Source organism: Oncorhynchus masou, chromosome 5, assembly GCF_036934945.1.
Source record: "Oncorhynchus masou masou isolate Uvic2021 chromosome 5, UVic_Omas_1.1, whole genome shotgun sequence".
In the NCBI taxonomy this organism is placed as follows: domain Eukaryota; kingdom Metazoa; phylum Chordata; class Actinopteri; order Salmoniformes; family Salmonidae; genus Oncorhynchus; species Oncorhynchus masou.
Genome location: NC_088216.1, coordinates 46,963,355 through 46,981,652, shown reverse-complemented (window position 1 = coordinate 46,981,652; position 18,298 = coordinate 46,963,355). Strand labels below are relative to the sequence as shown.

The following is an 18,298-nucleotide window of genomic DNA, read 5'->3' as shown; positions in this document are numbered from 1 at the left end:
AAAAAAAATACTGGAGTTCACATATTTTTTGATAATTGACATTTAAGGATATAAAATGTTTTAAAAACTTGTTTTCAATATATTCAAAAATATTTTGACAACCCTGCTTGTAAGCTTTTAAATTATATCAATCTCAACCATTTATATTTTTCTAGTGATGAAGACATGGTATGGCGGAGAATGCAAAATAGGCACTTTGAGCACCTTTATCTCATAAATGTTTTGACATTCAGGTCCAAAAAAGTCACTTTCTGAGCACTTCTACAATGGGCAAATATGTACGGAAGGTTTTGTTCAAATCAAAAGGGCTGCTGTCAAAAAGTGATTGAATTCAAATGGATTTACCCTATAACATGAGGCAATGTCGAATCGATCTTTAATGTTCTAAGTTTAATATTGTCAAACATATATTTACATATCAGACAGTGGTGAATACGAAAACAATTTCCTTTTTGTTTGTGGATCAAATACCATGGGGTAATTAAGTATGCATAGATAATATCAACCAGACCTGGGTTCAAATACCTCAATTACCTACACATAACATTTAGAAGTAAGTATTCAAATATCTTATATTTGAAAAGAAAAGTTGTTTAATATGTATACATATAGTACATACTTGGAAAGTATTTGAAAATACTCAAATACACTGACTAAAATACACTTCCATGCATTTAACTCAGGTATTTGAAAATGGTATTTGAAAGAAGTATTTGAAAATACAATTTGGTAGACTATTTGTTTTTTCAAATAACAATTAAAATACTATTTTACTTGTTTTGGGATGTATTAAGTATTTAAAAATATTAAAAAGGATTTTAAATACCAGCTACTCAAATACACATTTTGAACCCATGTCTGATGATGACACTTCAGACAAACAAACATAAGCTTTAAAAAAAACACACACACTTTGCTTTTGAATATGGAGGATGTGTCAACAGAACAAAGGCAGTGGTAGAAAATCTATTTAGCCCTCTGAATAAAAACAAACCATAAGTTTAAAAAAACAACATCTGAATCATATGAGAAATAATGTATTTACACAATAGTAGTTCTAGGGACACAAATCATTTTGGTCAATGAGACAGAACCCGAGACCCATGTCTTCTTATTTGTGATGTTGACAACACATGTTGTTGGTATCATGTCTGAAAGTTAGGCAGAAGCCCTAGTATAGAAAGGTATACTAATGCACTTGATTCATTATTCATTATCATCTCTTTCAGCTCAGTCCATGACCTCGTGAGGAAAGTCACGGATATATATCCATATGCTTTAAGTCTCTGAGAAAGAGCAAGAGAGCGAGAGAGCGAGAGAGAGAGGTTGAGTGGTTGGGGGAGCATACCTTCAATTGTCGCTTGGCAACTCAGAGTAGAGAAACAGCATTTAGTCAAGCTTGTGTCACCCTTACGAAGCCTCGAGAGCACTTCTCAAAATCATTCAAAAGACAGAGGTGGGGGAACAGTATAATATACACTACCGTTCAAAAGGTTTGGGGTCACTTAGAAAAGTCCTTGCTTTTGAAAGAAAAGCACGTTTTTTGTCCATTAAAATAACATCAAATTGATTAGAAATACAGTGTAGACATTGTTATGTTGTAAATGACTATTGTAGCTGGAAACGACAGATTTGTCAAATCAAATCAAATTGTATTTGTCACATACACATGGTTAGCAGATGTTAATGCGAGTGTAGCGAAATGCTTGTGCCTCTAGTTCCGACAATGCAGTAATAACCAACAAGTAATCTAACTAACAATTCCTAAACTACTGTCTTACACACAGTGTAAGGGGATAAAGAATTTGTAATGGAATATCTACATAGGCGTACAGAGATTCATTATCAGCAACCATCACGCCTGTGTTCCAAGTTGTGTTAGCTAATCCAAGTTTATCATTTTAAAAGACTAATTTATCATTAGAAAACCCTTTTGAAATTATGGTAGCACAGCTGAAAACTGTTGTCCTGATTAAAGAAGCAATAAAACTGGCCTTCTTTAGACTAGTTGAGTATCTGGAGCATCAGCATTTGTGGGTTTGATTACAGGATCAAAATGGCCAGAAACAAAGAAGTTTCTTCTGAAACTCATCAGTCTATTCTTGTTCTGAGAAATGATGGCTATTCCATGCGAGAAATTGCCAAGAAACTGAGGATCTTTTACAACGCTGTGTACTACTCCCTTCACAGAACAGTGCAAACTGACTCTAACCAGAATAGGAAGAGGAGTGGGAGGCCCCGGTGCACAACTGAGCAAGAAGACAAGTACATTAGTGTCTAGTTTGAGAAACAGACACATCACAAGTCCTCAAATGGCAGCTTAATAAAATAGTACTCGCAAAACATCAGTCTCAATGTCAACAGTGAGGAGGCGACTCTGGGATGCTGGCCTTCGAGGCAGAGTTGCAAAGAAAAAGCCATATCTCAGACTGGTCAATAAAAATAAAAGATTAAGATGGGAAAAAGAATACAGACACTGGACAGACGGAGATTGAAAAAAAGTGTTACAGACGAATCTAAGTTTGAGGTGTTCGGATCACAAATAACATTTGTGAGAAGCAGAAAAAAATGTAAAGATGCTGGAGGAATACTTGACACCATCTGTCAACCATGGTGGAGGCAATGTGATGGTCTGGGGGTGCTTTGGTGTTGGTAAAGTGGGAGATTTGTACAGTGTAAAAGGAATCTTGGAGAAGGAAGGCTATCACTCCATTTTGCAACGCCATGCCATACCCTGTGGATGGAGCTTAATTGGAGCCAATTTCCTCCTACAACAGTACAATGACCCAAAGCACAGCTCCAAACTATGCAAGAACTATTTAGGAAAGAAGCAGTCAGCTGGTATTCTGTCTATAATGGAGTGGCCAGCACAGACACCGGATCTCAACCCTATTGAGCTGTTGTGGGAGCAGCTTGACCATATGGTATGTAAGAAGTGCCCATCAAGCCAATCCAACTTGTGGGAGGTGCTTCAGGAAGCATGGGGTGAAATTTCTTCAGATTCCCTCAACAAATTGACAACTAAAATGCCAAAGGTCTGCAAGATTGTAATTGCTGAAAATGGAGGTTTCTTTGATGAAAGCTAATTTTGAAGGACACAATTATTATTTCAATTAAAAATCATTATTTATAATCTTGTCAACATCTTGACTATATTTCCTATTAATTTTGCAACTAATTTCATGTATGTTTTCATGAAACACAAGAACATTTCTAAGTGACCCCAAACTTTTGAACTGTAGTGTAGTTACACAACAAACACAGAGGGTAAATTAAGAAAGGTTATGTGTCTACTCGAGGCAGGGTCAGTTTACATGACATACATGAGCACCGATATTCATGTGGTTGCCCCCAACATGGGACATAATGTACCTAAAAAACTGAGGAGTGGGACTTATTTTATTAACAAAAATATTGTCCCTGTTGGGTAAGGGGCATACATGTGTGGGAAGTGAACATTTCGGTGGGAGCAGGCTGAGTGGGATTTCTCCTACTTTTGTAACTAGGAATCTTGTGGCAACTTACAGTTGAAGTCGGAAGTTTACATACACCTTAGCCAAATACATTTAAAAACTGAGCTTTTCACAATTCCTGACATTTAATCCTAGTAAAAATTCCCTGTCTTAGGTCAGTTAGGATCACCACTTTATTTTAAGAATGTGAAATGTCAGAATAATAGTAGAGAGAATTATTTATTTCAGCTTTCATTTCTTTCATCACATTCCCAGTGGGTCAGAAGTTTACATACACTCAATTCGTATTTGGTAGCACTGCCTTTACATTGTTTAACTTGGGCCAAATGTTTTGGGTAGCCCTCCACAAGCTTCCCACAATAAGTTGGGTGAATTTTGTCCCATTCCTCCTGACAGAGTCGGTGTAACTGAGTCAGGTTTTAGGCCTCCTTGCTTGCACACACTTTTTCAGTTCTGCCAACAAATGTTCCATAGGATTGAGGACAGGGCTTTGTGATGGCCACTCCAATACCTTGACTTGGTTGTCCTTAAGCCATTTTGCCACACCTTTGGAACTATACTTGGGGTCATTGTCCATTTGGAATACCCATTTGTGACCAAGCTTTAACTTCCTGACTGATGTCTTGAGATGTTGCTTTAATATATCCACATAAGTTTCCTTCCTCATGATGCCATCTATTTTGTGAAGTGCACCAGTCCATCCTGCAACAAATCACCCCCACAACATGATGCTGCCACCCCCTTGCTTCACGATTGGGATGGTGTTCTTCAGCTTGCAAGCCTCCCCCTTTTTCCTCCAAACATGACGATGGTCATTATGGCCAAACAGTTCTATTTTTGTTTCATCAGACCAGAGGACATTTCTCCAAAAAGTACGATCTTTGTCCCCATGTGCAGTTGCAAACCGTAGTCTGGCTTTTTTTATGGCGGTTTTGGAGCAGTGGCTTCCTTGCTGAGCGGCCTTTCAGGTTATGTTGATATAGGATTCGTTTTACTATGGATATAGATACTTTTGTACGGTCCTTTGCTGTTGCTCTGGGATTGATTTGCACCTTTTGCACCAAAGTACGTTCATCTCTAGGAGACAGAACACGTCTCCTTCTTGAGCAGTATGAAGGCTGCGTGGTCCCATGTTGTTTATACTTGCATACTATTGTTTGTACAGATGAATGTGGTACCTTCAGGCATTTGTAAATTGCTCCCAGGGATGAATCAGACTTGTGGAGGTCTACAATTTGTTTTCTGAGGTCTTGGCTGATTTCTTTTGATTTTCCCATGATGTCAAGCAAAGAGACACTGAGTTTGAAGGTAGGCCTTGAAATACATCCACAGGTACCCCTCCAATTGACTCAAATGATGCCAATTAGCCTATCAGAAGTTTCTAAAGCCATGACATAATTTTCTGGAATTTTCAAGCTGTTTAAAGGCACAGTCAACTTAGTGTATGTAAACTTCTGACCCACTGGAATTGTGATACAGTGAATTATAAGTGAAATAATCTGTCTGTAAACAATTGTTGGAAAAATTGTGTCATGAACAAAGTAGATGTCCTAACCGACTTGCCAAAACTGTAGTTTGTTAACAAGAAATTTGTGGAGTGGTTGAAAAATGAGTTTTCATGACTCCAACCTAAGTATGTAAACTTCCGACTTCAACTGTAGATAGAATTGAATAGGTGAACCGGGGTTACTTATACACTCAGAGAAGAACAGTCTGTTGAATCCAATCTAATACACTTTTAAATACAAAACAGTCCGAAAAAGGAAGCATCAGTCATTCATTATGTAAAGCACCAGAAAACAAGAACCTACAGTGACTAAAACAATATAATGTAAAGTCTTTCCCCGTTTTAAGAACGGTCTCAGCTTTGCAGCACTCCTTCTTCCATGACATTAACAGTCCTTGTAACCCAGTAAAAAGACAAGTATCATCTCAATCCATCAGTCTAAAACAGGAAGTCTTTGTCATCATGTCCTTGAGTCCATTTGTCTCACTGGTAGCCATCACAGCAGTTATGCTTCATAGCAACAACAGTCCTGCGCTACATAGCAACTGCATTGCCCCCCTACACAGCGAGAGTGGTGGCGTTAGCCGTGGATGTGGTGAGGGTGGACAAGGCAACACCGTTGGTTGGGACCTGTCCTTGTGGTGAGACCTTAGCTGGTCGGTGCTCCTTGTTCTGGGCACAGCTACGGGCACAGAGCTGGCAGGAGGCACAGGCTGAGTTACAGCATGGTAAGAAGCGGCAGATGCTGATCCTCCAGAGGAACCAGCCTGGAGACCAGCAGCACCAGCACAGCAGGACCACACCAGCTATCACACCCAATGCGATGTAGAGAGCCAAAAGGGACATGTAGGGAGGAGAATCTGGGGGAGTGTGGAGAGATGAGAGTAGAGTACAGTTAGCAATGGGGTCTGCTTGCTTGTAAAAGTAAAACTATCCGAATACTTTGTTTTCAAATCACAGTAAATACTTTTCCTTGTATTCTTTGATGATCAAATCATCCTTCAATTCAAGACAAATGTCTGGCAATTTCCACAGCCAGTTTTTTTTCTCTTCTTCGCCAGACGACTTGGAATTAATAAAATAATGGTTGTGGTCTTGGCTGGACATCTGGTGGCTTGGCAAAGACAAAAAGGCCATCTAGCCTCAGTATCTATTTGCACCAGTGTCATTAGAAAAGGAACAATGGGGACTGGGAACTCAAAGGGGTCATATTCACCACTGAGAATCCATCACAGTTTATTGGTTTACAACCGGTAAGGCGGAAATTAAGAGCTATGGGCATCCCAATTAGTTTTATGTCCCCTGTCATTGATGTGCTTTGCATTCCAATTAGGGTCCTGTTACTCTGTGCTGAAATAGAGTTTACAGACACAAACAATACCCGATCCCCTACACAGGTTTTGTGGCTTACTCAGCAGTCCACCTATGGTAAATTCAATAGATTGGACATGATTTGGAAAGGCACACTCACCTGTCTATATAAAGGTCCCATAGTTGACAGTGCATGTCAGAGCAAAAACCAAACCATTCAAGGTTGAATTAATTATCTGTAGAGCTCTGAGACAGGATTGTGTCGAGGCACCGATATGGGGAAGGGCACCAAGACATTTCTGCAGCATTGAAGGTCCCCAAGAACACACTCCATCATTATTAAATGGAAGAAGTTTGGAATCACCAGGACTCTTCCGAGAGCTGGCCTCCCAGCCAAACTGAGCAATCGGGTGAGAAGGGCCTTGGTCAGGGAGGTGACCAAGAACCCGATGGTCATTCTGACAGAGCTCCAGGGTTCCTCTGTGGAGATGGTAGAACCTTCCAGAATGACAACAATCTCTGCAGCACTCCACCAATCAGGCATTTATGATAGAGTGGACAAATGGAAGCCACTCCTCAGTAAAAAGCACATGACAGCACACTTGGAGTTTGCCGAAAGGCACTTAAAGGACTATCAGACCATGACAAACGAGATTCTCTGGTCTGATGAAACCAAGATTAAAATATTTGCCCTGAATGCCAAACGTCACATCTGGAGGAAACCTTGCACCATCCCTACAGTGAAGCATGGTGGTGGCAGCATCATGCTGTGTGGATGTTTTTCAGTGGAAGGGACTGAGAGGCTAGTCAGGATCGAGGGAAAAATGAACGGAGCAAAGTACAGAGAGAGATTCTTGACAAAAACCTGCTCCAGAGCACTCAAGACCTCAGATTGGGGTGAAGGTTCACCTTCCAACAGGACAACAACCCTAAGCAGCCAGCCAAAACAATGCATGAGTGGCTTCAGGACACGTCTCTGAATGTCCATGAGTGGCCCAACTCGAGCCCAGACTTGAACCCAAGCTGTGCAGCAAAGCTCCCCATCCAACCTGACAGAGCTTGAGAGGATCTGTAGAGAAGAATGAGAGAAAGTCCCCAAATACAGGTGTGCCAAGCTTGTAGCATAACACCCAAGAAGACTTCAGGCTGTAATCGCTGCCAAGGTGCTTTAACAAAGTACTGATTAAAGGGTCTGAATACTTATGTACAGTACCAGTCAAACGTTGACACACCTACTAATTCAAAAGTAAAAAACAACAACTATTTTCTACATTATAGAATCTCACATATTGTAGATTCTTGCACAATCTTGGCATTCTCTCAACCAGCTTCATGAGGTAGTCACCTGGAATGCATTTCAATTAACAGGTGTGCCTTGTTGACTTAATTTGTGGACTTTATTAGATTCTTAATGTGTTTGAGCCAATCAGTTGTGTTGTGACAAGGTCGTGGTGGTATACAGAAGATAGCCCTATTTGGTAAAAGGCCAAGTCCATTATTATGGCAAGAACACCTCAAATAAGCAAAGACAAATGACAGCCCATCATTACTTTAAGACATGAAGGTCAGTCAACTTTCTTCAAGTGCAGTCGCAAAAACCATCAAGAGCTATGATGAAACTGTCTCTCACAAGGACTGCCACAGGAAAGGAAGACCTGTAGTTACCTCTGCTGCAGAGGATAAGTTCATTAGAGTTAACATGCTTCACAAAGATCAAGTAACAGACATCTCAACATCAACTGTTCAGAGGAGACTGCGTGAATCAGGCCTTCATGATCTAATTCATATTTTTGGTTCAACCGCCGTGTCTTTGTGAGACGCAGAGTAGGTGAACGGATGATCTCCACATGTGTGGTTCCCACCGTAAAGCACAGAGGAGGTGGTGTGATGGTGCTTTCTGGTGAAACTGTCAGTGATTTATTTTGAATTCAAGGCACACTTAACCAGCATGGCTACCACAGCATTCTGCAGCGATATGCCATCCCATCTGGTTTGAGCACCTCCAGGCTGTGTAAGGGCTATTTGACCAGGAAGGAGAGTGATGGAGTGCTGCATCAGATGACCTGGCCTCCACAATCACCCAACCTCAACCCAATTGAGATGATTTTGGATTAGTTAGACCGCAGTGAAGGAAAAGCAGCCAACAAGTGCTCAGCATATGTGGGAATTCCTTCAAGACTGTTGGAAAAGCACTCCAGGTCAAGCTGGTTGAGAGAATGACAAGGGTGTGCAAAGCTGTCATCAAGGCAAACGGTGGCTACTTTGAAGAATCTCAAATAAATGTAGATTTGTTTAATCCTTGTTTGGATACTACATGATTCCATGTGTTATTTCATAATTTTGTCTTATTCTATGTCGAAAATAGTAAAAATAAAGAAAAACCCTTGAATGAGTAGGTGTGTCCAAACTTGACTGGTACTGTAAATGTGATATTTAGTTGTTTTTTCCCAACAGTTTTTGTTTTGTCATTATGGGGGATTATGTGTAGATTGATGAGTGAAAAAAAACTATTTCATCCATTTTAGAATAAGGCTCTAACATAACTAAATGTGGAAAATGTCAAGGGGTCTGAATACTTTCTGAATGCACTATATACAGTTGTACAAGTAAAGCAGTTTGAGTTGAGCTATTTATTCTATAAACCTTTACCATACCAGGTAAGACATCGGGAACTGATCATTTTATAATAACAACCTCCTAGTTGGTAAAGAGGAAAACAATAACCTGCATTGTACCAGTTGTCACTCACCTGTCACTGAGTCGTGATGCGGTACGCCGTCCGGAGTGCCACAGTCCCTATTGGTGGACATGGGCAAAGTGGGCGCGTTTAAGACAGGGGGGGGTGGGGTCACTGCTGGGGGAGGGGCTTGGGCTGGGGTCAGCTGACCTGCTGAGGAGATCACACAGGTGTTATTTACCTTTTCTTTACTAGATAAGGTGACTGAAAACACATTCCAATTAACAGTAACAAAAAGTACAGTTTAGAAGAACGGTAGAATAATACAAATTTGGTGGCTTAAGGTGGTCTAGTGATCTAAGCTGCTGCTTCTGGTGCACATACTGTCTACTGCTGCAGTATGGGTTCGGATCTGGCCTACCCCTTTTTCAGCACAAGCTCCTGTTTCCTCTCTACTTGTGACCTAGCAAATAAACAAATATGTGAGGAGAGGGACTGCCCCACTCCTTTAAAAGTGTATAAACTGTGTAATAGTGTAATAATAGCGAGACTTAGTCTGAAGTTTGTTGGGGGCCACATAGACCACCTTTAAAGGCCTGTTGAACAGGTAGCTGCACAGGTGTGATACCTGAGTGACCTTTGCACCCTGAGGGCAGGTGATCCTCCAAGTCACTCCCGTCCCCACAGTTATCAATGCCCTTTTCATCACACACCAGACTCATGGGGATACACTTCCCATTCCGACATGGGAAGTAAGGCTCACTGCTGCACGCTGATTGGTTAAAACCTGAAAATGGATAGAACAAGATGGTACATTTGATTTGTTACGAACTGCACAAACTACAGCTCGTGAGTAGGCTACAATTTTGTTGTGGCCTTCCTGCAATTCCACAGTTTGTCATGTGCAAAGAGAAAAGAATTCCAGTTGTATAGCTAATCCCATGCTATTCTACACATTTTGCCATGAGGCGGAGATACATTTTTGCTGTTTTATAGCTAACTTTCTGCAATTCTACACATTTTGTCATGGGGCAGAGAGGAAAATGTTGCATTTTTAAAGCTAATTAAAGCTAAAATATAGTTGTGTTGACTGTGATAAAGGCACAAGATTATGAGCAGTCTTGTTTGCTAAATTAACAAATGAAGTAGGCAATGGCATGGTGTATATAGCCATAGAAGCACAGTGACATGCCTCAATGCAGTCATATTCTTCGCTTATTGGGGTTTCAGTTAGTAATTTTTGGGCACCTTTCCCATGAGAGTGAATGTCATTCCAGTTGATCTTTTATTTTACCAGGCAAGTCAGTTAAGAACAAATTCTTATTTTCAATGACGGCCTAGGAACAGTGGGTTAACTGCCTGTTCAGGGGCAGAACGACAGATTTTGTACCTTGTGAGCTCGGGGATTTGAACTTGCAACCTTTCGGTTACTAGTCCAATGCTCTAACCACTAGGCTACACTGCTTGCTATGAATTCTATCTGATGGTGTTTGCATGTTTAGGTAAAAAGACAAATAATGTCCCATTTTGGAACAGTGTTTTATTTTTTGGGGGCTCAATCTGATTGGGTGGCTGGCGTCATGTCTCACCCAGTCTGAAGGAGGTGAAGTCCCCCACGAAATCCACTCGAGGCAGGGTACCTTGGGTCACCAGACGCAGGGTCAGGTGATTCCCTGTGGACAGCACCGGGCGAGGTGGGCTCTTCCCACACAGCGTTGGTCCAATAGGAGGCGAGTTCTTGTCCCGTCCGTCATAGAACTGAATGTATGATCCCGCATGACATGGGTCCCCTTGCTCCACCACTGGAGTCGACTCAGGGGACTCAGGGAAGAGGGGGGATGGACTTTGGGGAGCTAAACGAAGCAGGCTATAGACCAGGAAGAAGCGGAAGTGGAACTGGACCTTCAGGGGGAGAGGAGGAGTGGGGGAATGTTTAGCTGACGGACATTGGAAGGAATATAAAGTTAAAAATATTGGTATTATCACCCCTAACCCTTGCCTTGGAACTGAGAGGAGTGGATAGCTGTAAGAAGAAGGTGAAATATTATCATATTGCATATACCTATACAGATCTATACAAGGGCCAGGAGTCGACTTGGGGTATTGGGCATACATGTGTATAGTGAGCACAAAAGGGAGGGGGTGTAGCTCGTGGTGGGCACCTTGTCCTTGGGGGAGGCGGCCTGCATGGTGAGGTGGCAGTCCGTTCCCATGGTGACAAAGTAGTACTTCTTGGACTCCTGGTGTGAGTTGACGATCATCCCATCGCCCTGGATGTTCTGGCCACAGAAGTCCACCACGTTGACTGGAGGAAAACCCACAGATGTATACATGTAAGTGGAATAAAGGAGCAAACTACTTGTCTGTGAGGATGTGATGTGTAAACAAAAATCTACTTTCTCTCTGTTTCTCCACAGTCCCATTGAGTCCCTGGCCATTACTGAATTATGGGCATAATATTAAAAACTATGACAAACTAAAACACAACTGAGTTTGTTACAGGTGATTAGAAGAAACAAATAGCCAGAACAGGACCTGAACCAGCAACCCTGCAGTTACAGGTCAAGTGCACTACCACTGTGCCATGTATAAATCCAGACCTCTTGGCTATGGTGGTAATACATTTACATACATGGAAGCCACCGTGAGGGTCTAAGGCTGGGGGCCAACTGATGCTACTCCACACACCCACTCTGGGCAGTGAGCCAGATAATGGGAAGATTTACAACCCCTTCCTGGGTTTATAAGCTCTGTTTCCCTAGGCAACCACTGGATCCTCCTGCGCTGACCTACCGGAGTGCCCCAAGAAAGGGGACTGGGAAGCCACCGCTGGTGGGAAATCACCAGTCTCACAACACTACCCAAATAAACACATTTCCCGCAAGAGAAGCACTGTCCAATTACATGGACAACAGTATATCATTGAGTCCCTAATAAAGCGTTTTACAGGTAAGAAATAAACAGCTCTGGTACTACTGTAAGTTCTCACTGGCATGAAGTCCAGTAAGGAAAAGACAACTAAGGTGACACGGCGCAACTCCGGATGTTTCTTTCTCAATGATTATCTGTTGTTGATCATGATAAAAGCATAGATTTATGACAAGTTCATTAAGTTTAATGTCAAAAGTATGTAGGCTATTTCTGTGGAATACAGGTGAACAAAAATATGAATAAATATTTCATGAATTCAAGTTCAATTAAAACTACTTTAAACCCCTGTGTAAACTATTATTTCACAAATTAAGAATTGTCACATGACAAAGTATCATTCAGCTGCGGGCGTAATCCCTGGCTCCTTGGTCATCCAAGGGTTTCTGGTTGTTTGAATGGCAATTTGTTTCAGAAAACAGACTTCAAATCAACGGTTATTTAGGTAACTAATATAATACTGATGCTTCATTACAGTGACAAACTGTTTTCATTTACAAAAGCCCAGTGGCACAAAGAGAGAGCCAGGAGCAACAAATAAATACGCGCACAAGGCAGTGCGTCACCGTAATGGAAAAACGTGTCTGAATCCGCGACGGAATACATCTGAAATTGACCTTCCATCTCCTTACCCGTCTCAAGTGGATTGGTCTTGACTGTCATTATGCTGAGCAGAACAAACACTTTTGACAGGCTCTGAAGTTGAGTCCCCTTGTTGGCCATCTCGGTAGGTAGCCTACTCCCAAGCGCAACGGCTGTTGTTCCACTCTGGTGCGCACTCAGGACTGCGTATCCCAAGCCCCACAACTCCTCAAATGTGTTGCATGTGTGTGTGTCTGTTTCGGTGTAAAATTATGTTCTTCACGGAAAGTAACCATTTTGAAAAAAATGCACTTTGTGGATATTCGGTTGCTGGTGTGCCAAGAGAAGCGCGGTCTTCAAATGAGGGACTCACGATGAATATGCCCTTTAATTGTTTCTGACGCCTTTAGGAAAATTACACTTTGGCTTTTGTTCATTTGAACCCCCATCTTTGTCGAATCCATCTAAGTGTCCTTCGATTTCCATGACAACAGACCCAATATATTTTTTTCAAAGTAGGAGGGGAGCGGGCCCCTCTATCCGCACCCTTCACCGACACTCAAGCTGGGCGCATTCAGCGCGACCGACGGCCTCTCCATCTGTCTCCCTTTCGAAAAGATTTACGTCGGTAGTTTCACTTGCACTTGAAAAACTTGATTTAGTTTAAGGGATTGGTGCACTTAGACATGCTAATTAAAAACGTTTTTCTTACTTTCCTAATTGTTAAATGCACACAAATGCTGAGATGTGTTGTTTTGCTTAAATTGATAGTTTACCCAAACGACATTGCTTCCCTACTCTGTAAACTGTCTATGGACATGGTATGACAGTAATTCATGCGTTGGTTTAGTTCTCTGGCACCGTTTCCACATGCTAACGTTTTAACATTTGTGGCACAAATCGCAGTGCCAGGGAAAATAAACCAAAGCATTGATTGCGGTCATACCTTGTCCATAAACTGCTTACAGGGTAAGGAGCCAATTTCGTCCATGGCCTTACAGTGATACTTAGCCATCTAACTGACACCACTTCAAGGTCAAGGATGGGTGGTGGTTCATACAAGAGATTCACAAGAGAACCCTGGAGTGACACTCGTACTGAATTAATTATTTACTGAGAGTGTAAATCTGAGCACCTGTTATTTTCAGAAGACATTAATCAATAATTAAGTTAACTTTTACAGATCCACAATTAAGAGCATCCTGTCGGGCTGTATCACAGTCTGGTACGGCAATTGTACCGCCCACAACCACAGGGCTCTCCAGAGGGTGGTGCCGTCTGAACAAAGCATCACCGGGGGCAAAATACTTGCCCTCCAGAACACCTATAGCCCCGATGTCACAGGAAAGCCAAAAAGATCATCAAGGACAACAGCCACCCGAGCCACTGCCTGTTCACCCCGCTACCATCCAGAAGGTGAGGTCAGTACAGGTGCATCAAAGCTGAGACCGAGAGACTGAAAAACAACATCTTATTAAGGCCATCAGACTGTTAAACAGCCATCACTAACACAGAGAGGCTGCTGCCTACATACAGACTTGAAACCATTGGCCACATTAATAAATGGATCACTAATCACTTTAATAATGTTTACATATCTTGCATTACTCATCTCATATGTATATACTGTATTTTATACCATCTATTGCATTTTGCCTATGCCGCTCGTTCATTGCTCATCCATATATTTATATGTATATATTCTTATTCCATTCCTTTACTTAGATGTGTGTGTAATAGGTAGTTGTGGAATTGTTCGATTACTTGTTAAATATGGCTGCACTGTCGGAACTAGAAGCACAAGCATTTCGCTACACTCGCTATAACATATGCTAACCATGTGTGTGACCAATACAACTTGATTTGAACTATAGCCTATATCACCGCTGTTATCCTACAACTGCTGCATGGTATTTCCCAGGCTGTAACAGTGGAGTTATACAGTACAGTATATTTTCCTCCGTTGGAAACGCATATGAAGTTTACAGCTAATGAAATAAGAGAAGCATTCTAGTCTAAACTTGAGATGTCCCCGGGGCTGTGCCGAAAAGCTCACCCATACCGGAATCACCCCCCCCCCCACCTACTCTCGCGTGAATGCGCACGCACTCAATTGTTCATTGCTACGACTTGCTTGCTAGTTGAGATTTCTGATCACGTTAGGATGCGTTTTATTATATTTTTAATGTCGGTTTGATCGCGGTGAGGCACTAGTAATGTCTGCAGTTTTCGGTTTGGCTATTTGTTTCAAGTGTATTAGTCCATAAATAAATCTACTTGACAACATTCGTCATCTCCCCCCATGTCTTATTCGACTAGTAGTTGTTCTAAAATGTTTATTGCTTGCCTACATTTTACTCCCTCTATGTTTAATATAGCACACATACAATAATTATTAATTTCGGTTGCCCATCCTAATGTGAAGTTTGTTCTATAGAAAGTATTTGACTCTGATTTGTGCCACAGAAGTATTTGACAAGTGGAGGCGAACTTCTATCCCCACTTCTAATTTCCTTAATTTTGTCGCTAGAGTCAAATACTTTCTGTGGCACAAATCAGAGTCAAATACTTTCTATAGAACAAACTTCACATCAGGATAGGCAACCGAAATGAATTATTGAATGTATGTGTGTTATATTAAAATTGCGTAGATAGATACTGTGTGTGGCTGCGTGAGAGCGAAGTCTTGCATCTTGCTCATCTCAATATATGTGGTGCTATATTTAGCTGAGTCTACCTATAAGGTTGGGGTTATGTAAGGATTATGGTTAAGGTTAGGGTAAGGAAGTCCCAAGGATTCCGGATAGCACTAATCAAGGTTTCATTCAATCATGGACGAATGCGTCCAATAATGTTTCTGACTCGGTGGAATACAGTTACGAGCGGAAGTTATTTTTCGTAGTAGGTTAGGAGGATTTATGCAGCAGGTCAGGATTATTAACATTGCAGGTTAGGAGAAGGAGGTTAAGGTTAAGAAAATAGTTCGGGTTAGTTAAATTGCTCTCCCAATCTGCTACCAAAATACACTTCCAGTCGTAGCTGTACTCCATCTAGTCACAACCTCCAATAAATCGAGGAGAAAAACCTCAGCCGCTTGCATTTGAGATTCCCTAAACATTTAAGACACAGCTAGACTGGACATTACTTTTCCATAACAGATTATGAGAATTAACGTAGTAGGCTAGGAGAATTAGGCCGGTGCAGGCCGTCATTGTAAATAAGAATTTGTTCTTAAGTGGCTTGCGTAGTTAAATAAAGGTTAAATAAAATAAATAAAGTAGGAAATGGATTAGGGAAAATGCTCTCTACCTGTTATCACAAAATTGGCTCTATCATACAAATTCATGAAAACAACAATTAGCTTTTTGGTTAGGCATAAGGTTAGCAGTGTGGTTATGTTTATTATCAGATTTGAAGAAGATAAACTGTAGAAATTGGAGGGGTTTAGCCATAATTATGACTTTGTGGCTGTAATAACTAGTGACGATCCTCCTAACCTCCGACGACAAGTCACTTCGGCTGTAGCTGTATCAAAGTGGCAGGATTTTAGCATAGAGCCCCACTTTGGAGGTGTCTTAATACCCATAAAACCTAGAGGTCAAACAGGGAAAAGGTACCAATCGCTTTTCCACCATTCATTTTTCCCATAGGGAATTTTAGAAACTCTAAATAAAGGCTGTGTTTCGTGTAGGCTTACCCTGACGAGACGTTCTGATAACCATGTAAAATTCTCTCAGACAAGGTGACTTTTATCAATATATTTGGCTTTATTTACTCTCAGATTCTAAAATGCTAATTAGCATCAAAGTAGACATCATGCAAGACTACAAATCCCTGCAAGCTCCTGCACATCATCTCGATCTGACACCTTTGCTAACAGGTAATGTGTCAATTTAAAACTTGCACAAGACAGTTCACAGAATTGGCCATTTAAAGATATGTGGCCAATTTATTTATTACAAAATTTAGCTAACATTAGATAGTTCATCCAGAGATTCTTACCTTTTCCTCGATTTGGCAGTCTCATCCAGATCATCCTGGCATTTGTAGTTCTTTATGACAGCCACGTTAGCAGCGAATTAGCATATCATTTTTTGTGGGGTAAATACAGGCAAATATACTGATAAAAGTGACCGGGTCTGAGAGAGATTTACACGGTTCTCAAAACATCACGCCAGGATAAGCCTACACGAAACACAGCCCTTATTTTAAGTATTTATAAAATCCCCATGGAAAAAATTAATGGTGGAAAAACAATTGGAACCATTTCTTTGTTTGACAGCTAGGTTTTATGGGTATTATGACATACTGTGGTACTCTATTATATTGATAAGATAGTCAAGTGACCACTCTAACGATGCAAATACACCGTCTCAGATGGAAGACATGCAGGAGGCAAGATCAGGTGGGATCATTCTAGCCAATGAGAGGGCAGATACACAACAGGCAATAGAGATAGATAGAGGACTCATCTTTATATCTGTGCCATTATATTGTCTGTGATACCATGGGCAATCACCATTTTAAAGTAGTCAATTTTCTTCTTCATTGGCTGATTGCTCCCAATTCATAGGAATCCCTACCCAGTTGACTTCCTTTAAATGGTGGAAGCCCTCAATGACAAATGTCCAAGCTGAAACTATATCCATAATGAGTCCACTATCTATCTCTATGACAACAGGCACAAATCCTATAAAGTTGTTTTTTTCAAAGTTGCCAAAATGCCATGCCACTTATTATATATTATATAGGGGTGCTGAGTTGAAGCCACCATGCCTCCATCTTGGCACTCTCCCACGTTGTAAAAAAATATTTTGGAAGCTATAGAAATGCATTTATTAATTTCTACATTCGTTTGACACATTTATTCTATTACAGATACCTTAATGTATACTTTAAAATGATAGTATGTGAGCAAAGCATAAAAATAAAAAATATCTAAAAACATTACTAATGTTGCTGTCCCCACTACAACAAGAAAATTACTTAAATATATCTAATTTTGTCCTTAAAACCTTTAACTGAATTAAATAATAAAGAAATCCATTAATTCCTATGGAATGGAGTGCCAATATGGCAGTCTCTTATTGCCCTCCATACAAAAAAATCTTCACTTCGTGGGCTTATTTTCGTGGGCAGTTAAACCAAAGATTTTTTTATAATTAAACCAAGATTGACCACACCCTATCGTTTCCAATGGGAAGAAAGAGTCATCCTGGGTAGAACAAGCAAGGTGATGGGCAGAGCCAAGCCCGAGCTAGCTACCCCCCCCCCCCCCTTAAATGATTTAGATGAACTATTGTAAAGTGGCTGTTCCACTGGATGTCATAAGGTGAATTCACCAATTTGTAAGTCGCTCTGGATAAGAGCGTCTGCCAAATGACTTAAATGTAATGTAAATGTAGCGAGATCCTATTGGCGCCTTCTCGCATGTGTCTGCATATTTCCGTTAGGGAACGCCTCCTCTGTGAAGTGCGCCTGTGCAATAACTCAATAAGCCTTTGCACTCCTAAACAACGCGATTTTTAAAACTTTTACAATGGGTAAAGTCTACTAAACTTTAATTCACTATGTTCATAACATATTATAGTTTTGGCAACACTGTGTTGACGTTAAATGATTAATCGATGAGAACATTTGCAGAATGTCGGACAAAATCCATCTCGTTCCATCTTCTCTCACTCCCGGCAAGTGGGCTTCTCACTGTCATATTTGGTAATGAGTAGAAACGAGAGACATATTTCCCTCAGATTACAGAATTTGAAAACAAATCCAATTTTGAAAAACTCCCATATCTACTGGGTGAAATTCCACAGTGTG

At 40.9% G+C, this 18,298-nt stretch overlaps 1 protein-coding gene across 1 annotated transcript; it reads right to left on the bottom strand.

Moving 5' to 3' along the window:
* Positions 1–132: 132 nt before the first annotated feature.
* On the bottom strand, positions 133–12,898 carry ldlrad2 (low density lipoprotein receptor class A domain containing 2). Its single transcript, XM_064958025.1, has 6 exons — positions 12,529–12,898; positions 11,131–11,273; positions 10,558–10,870; positions 9,597–9,755; positions 9,041–9,178; positions 133–5,840 (listed from the first exon to the last, which is right to left on the bottom strand). Exons 1-6 carry the CDS (start codon positions 12,617–12,619, stop codon positions 5,539–5,541), a joined length of 1,146 nt encoding a protein of 381 aa, XP_064814097.1. The 5' UTR covers positions 12,620–12,898; the 3' UTR covers positions 133–5,538.
* Positions 12,899–18,298: the final 5,400 nt, after the last annotated feature.

Coding starts and splice junctions, on each gene's coding strand:
- ldlrad2 (XM_064958025.1), bottom strand. CDS start 12,619: ATGGCCAACAAGGGGACTCAACTTCAGAGCCTGTCAAAAGTGTTTGTT. Junction 11,274..12,528: donor GACCAATCCACTTGAGACGG/GTAAGGAGATGG, acceptor GTTTTCCTCCAG/TCAACGTGGTGGACTTCTGT. Junction 9,179..9,596: donor AGGGTGCAAAGGTCACTCAG/GTATCACACCTG, acceptor TCTCCTCAGCAG/GTCAGCTGACCCCAGCCCAA.